A 4228-nucleotide genomic window follows, 5' to 3' on the forward strand; every position below is an offset into this window, starting at 1 on the left:
TTTTAAGTAAGAGCTAGCTGTGGTGACTCACACCTATAATCTCAGCTACTGGGGTAGATGAGGTAGTAAAATCACTTGAGCCCAGCCTGAGCGACACACTGAGACCCTTGTCTCTAAAATAAAGTTTTAAAAAAACTAGCTAGGTGTGGTGGTATGCACCTGTAGTTCCAGCTGTTTGGGAGGCTAAGGTGGGAGGATCCCTTTTGCCCAGGAGTTTGAGGCTACATTGAGCTATGATCAGGTCACTGCACTCCAGCCTGGGTGACAGTGTAAGACCCTGTTTCTAGATAGATAGATAGATAAATAGATAAACGGATAAATAGAAAATCCATGACCAGGAGAAGATGAGGTAAGGGTTAAAAAGTAAGACAATTCACAATGGCCAAGACATGGAAGGAACCCTAGTCTCCATCCAGGACATTTCTGGCTTGTCAAAACTGGGGGTGGGACCAGGTGAGGTGGCTCATGCCTGTCATCCCAGCGCTTTGAGAGGCCGAGGAGGGAGGACTGCTTGAGCCCATGAGTTCAAGACCAGCCTGGGCAACACAGGGAGACCCTGTCTCTAAAAGAAAAAAAAAAAAAGCAAAAAACTAGGGTTGTGGTGGGGATGTTACTGGCAGCTAGTGCTGAAGGTCAGGGATGCTGGTATATATTACAACATGCATAGGATTTACCCTATGTGCACCCTTAAGAAAGAATTATCCGGCCCAAAATGTCAATAGTGGACAGGGTGTGGTGGCTTATGCCTATAATCCCAGCACTTTAGGAGGCTGAGGCAGGTGGATCACCGGAGGTAAGGAGTTCCAGACCAGCCTGGCCAACTTGGTGAAACTCTGTCTCCACTAAAAATACAAAAATCAGCCGGGCATGGTAGCGGGTGCCTGTAATCCCAGCTACTCAGGAGGCTGAGACAGGAGAACTGCTTGAACCTGGAAGGCGGAGGCTGCAGTGAGCTGAGATTACGCCACTGCATTCCAGCCTGGCGACAGAGTGAGACTTCATCTCAAAAAACAAACAAAAAATGTCAATTGTGGTTGAAAAACCTGGACATACATATATATGTATGTGTGTATATACATATTTCTTTCCTTTTTTTCTCTCTTGCCTCCTTCCTTTCTTTCAAAGTATACAGCTTCAATGAAAAATGGAGCATATTTTATGACAAAAGAAAATCCTATTGTTTTTTTCTCACCGACTGGAAATCTGATCCATACTGCATCTCTTATGACTGACGTAGCAACAGACTTTCCACCAAACTTTCACTTTACCAATGGAATAACAGACTTTCTGCCAGATTTTATTGGTTAATAGTAGTATAAAATATAAGAAAAAACAGAACTTCAAAAAAGAGTCAACAATCTGTATCTGACCACCATTACTGGGCATTTGAAGTACCTTGTAGTAGACTTCACAAGTGATTCTTAATTTTTAAACATGCAAAGTGCCTTGGTATTTGTGTATGACATTTAAACTCAGAATTTATGCAGTATAGAAAAATACTCACCAAAATATTTATAAGCCACACACTTAAAATGCATTGAACATTTAAAAAAGCTCCAAAATTTAAACCATAGCATATTTATTTTATAAAATAGAAAAAAACAAATATAAAGTATATTATTTGTCCTTTACACATTTTGATTATACTAAATTTGTTAATTTAATACTAGTTCAAATAAACATTGTTATTTAAAAAATGCTGAGTACATGATTAAGATGAATTTTGTTTTCCATCAGAAAAAGAACTTCAGGAGTAAATAACGGTCTACAGGTGCTTCCCATCCACAACACTAGGTCTTCATCTTTTGTTTCTTAGACCACTCAGGTGCTTCTTTTTTAGTCTGTTTAAAAAAAACAAAATCCAATAAAATGCTTACAAGGAGGACAAGAAAGGCAATTCAGAGAACTAGATACATTGAGGTTTTTTATATGTAAACTCTACTAAAAAATTGCTTTTCTTAATTCAGAAAGGATACTTAAGGGCAAAGACTTTGTCTTTTGCCATAAATAATCTCCCACCTGGTAGGTATGTGGTAGAAAAAACATACATCTGTGTTTTCTTGCTCAAAGCCTATACTTAAAATTTTCTGGGGATGTAATTATTTTACAAATTGATTTTATTTTCAAAGAGAATTATAAAAAATCAAGGACATGACTTCTTTTTAGTTGTCTCATTTATAGATAATATTCATTCACTCAATAGGTATTTATTAAATAATTACTATATCCAAGTTATTGTGTTTCGGATCTTATGAATTTCTAAGTATTTACCAGATTACTTCTTGGGTTTATTGCTCAATCATTTCAGCCTAAAAGGAGACAGGCTATACAGAATAGAAAGAAAAAAGTAAGGGAGGTGAATTACAGAATAAAACATTCAGCACTTCACTGTATTTTGGCTGGGCGCGGTGGCTCATGCTTATAATCCCAGGACTTTGGGAGGCTGAGGTGAGAGGACTGTTTAGGCCCAGGAGTTTGAGACTAGCCTGGGCAACATAGTGGGACCCTCATCTCCACGAAAAGAAAAAACAAATTAGCCAGGCATGGTGGCATGCACCTGTAGTCTCAGTTAACACGGGAAGTGGAGGTGAGATCACTTGACGATGGGTACGGTGGCTCATGCCTGTAATACCAGCACTTTGGGAGGCCAAGGAAGGTGGATCACTTGAGGTCAGGAGTTTGAGACCAGCCTGGCCGACATGGTGAAACCCTATCTCTACTAAAAATACAAAAAATTAGCCAGGCATGGTAATGCACACCTATAATCCCAGCTACTTGGGAGGCTGAGACAGGATAATTGAAGCTGGGAGGTGGAGGTTGCAGTGAGCTGAGATTGTGCCACTGCACTCCAGTCTGGGTGACAGAGCAAGACATTATGTCGAAAAAAAAAAAAGGAGATCACTTGAGCCCAAGAGGTCAAGGCTGAAGTGAGCTGTGATCATGCCACTACACTCAAGCCGGGGTAACAGAGCAAGACTGTCTCAAAAAACAATTGAGAGGAAGGTACAGAGATATCCCATATACCCTCTGGCTCCACACATGTACAGCCTCCTCCATTATTAATATCCCTTAGCCCAATGGTACATTTGTTACAACTGATGAGCCTATACTGACATGTCATTATCACCCAAGGTCTACAGTTTGCATTTGGGTTCACTCTTGGTACTATGCATTTTATGGGTTTGGACAAATGTCTATAGACAGGCATCCACTATTATAGTATCATAATATATAGTATCACATAATATTTTCACTGCCCTTGAAATCCTCATAGATTTTTGTATCTACATTCATGAGAGATATTGGTCTGTAGTTTTGTTTTCCTCTAATATCTTTGTTTGATTTTGCAATTAGGGCAATGCTGGCCTTGCAAAATGAGCTGGGAAGTATTTCTCTCTGCTTCTATCCAATGAAAGAGATTGTAGAGAATAGGTACAATTTTAGCTGGGCATGGTGGCATGTGCCTGTAGTCCCAGCTACTAGGGAGGAAAAAGGGGGAGGGGAGGGGAGAGAAGGGATTCAACAGTGAACCCATCTGGGCCTAATGCTTTCTGTTTTGAAAAGTTATGGATTAAATTCCTCCAATTTTTGTTTCTCTAGGAAAGTCTATTTTTCTTTCACTTCTGAAAAGAATAATTTTGCAGGGTACAGAATTTTAGGTTGGTGGTTTTGTTCTTTCATAACTTTAAATGTTTCACTCCACTCTTTTCTTGCTTGCATTGTTTCTGAGAAGTCAGATGCAATCCTTGTCTTTGCTTCTCTATAGGTAAGGTGTTATTTTCCTCTGGCTTCTTTCAGGATTTTTTTTCTTCTTTTTGAGATAGGCTCTCGCTCTGTCACCCAGGTTGGTGTGGTGTGATCATGGCTAACTATAGCCTCAACCTCCCGGGCTCAAGTGATCGTCCTGCCTCACCCTCCTCACTACCTGGGAATATGGGTGCATACCATCACTCTCAGCTAATTTATTTATACATATATATGTATGTATTTTTTTTGTGTGTGTGTGAGACAGAGTTTCACTCTTGTTGCCCAGGCTGGAGTGCAATGGCGTGGTCTTGGCTTACTGCAACCTCCGCTTCCCGGGTCCCAGGACAAGCAGTTCTCCTGTCTCAGCCTCTGGATTAGCTGGGATTACAGGCATGTGCTACCACACTCAGCTAAGTTTTGCATTTTTAGTAGAGACAGGGGTTTCACCATGTTGGCCATGCTGGTCTCGAACTCCTGACCT

General features: G+C 40.4%; 1 protein-coding gene across 1 annotated transcript in view; it reads right to left on the minus strand.

Annotated features, from left to right (window-relative positions):
* Nucleotides 1-1550: 1550 nt before the first annotated feature.
* The window catches only part of PIBF1 (progesterone immunomodulatory binding factor 1), a 266063-nt gene continuing 263385 nt past the window's right edge, over nucleotides 1551-4228 (minus strand). The window contains exon 18 of the mRNA XM_011932158.1: nucleotides 1551-1841. Coding sequence (XP_011787548.1) covers nucleotides 1791-1841 — 51 coding nt within the window. The 3' untranslated portion in view covers nucleotides 1551-1790. The remainder of the gene's footprint in view (nucleotides 1842-4228) is intronic.

This window comes from Colobus angolensis, unplaced genomic scaffold, assembly GCF_000951035.1.
Source record: "Colobus angolensis palliatus isolate OR3802 unplaced genomic scaffold, Cang.pa_1.0 Scaffold94, whole genome shotgun sequence".
Taxonomy (NCBI): domain Eukaryota; kingdom Metazoa; phylum Chordata; class Mammalia; order Primates; family Cercopithecidae; genus Colobus; species Colobus angolensis.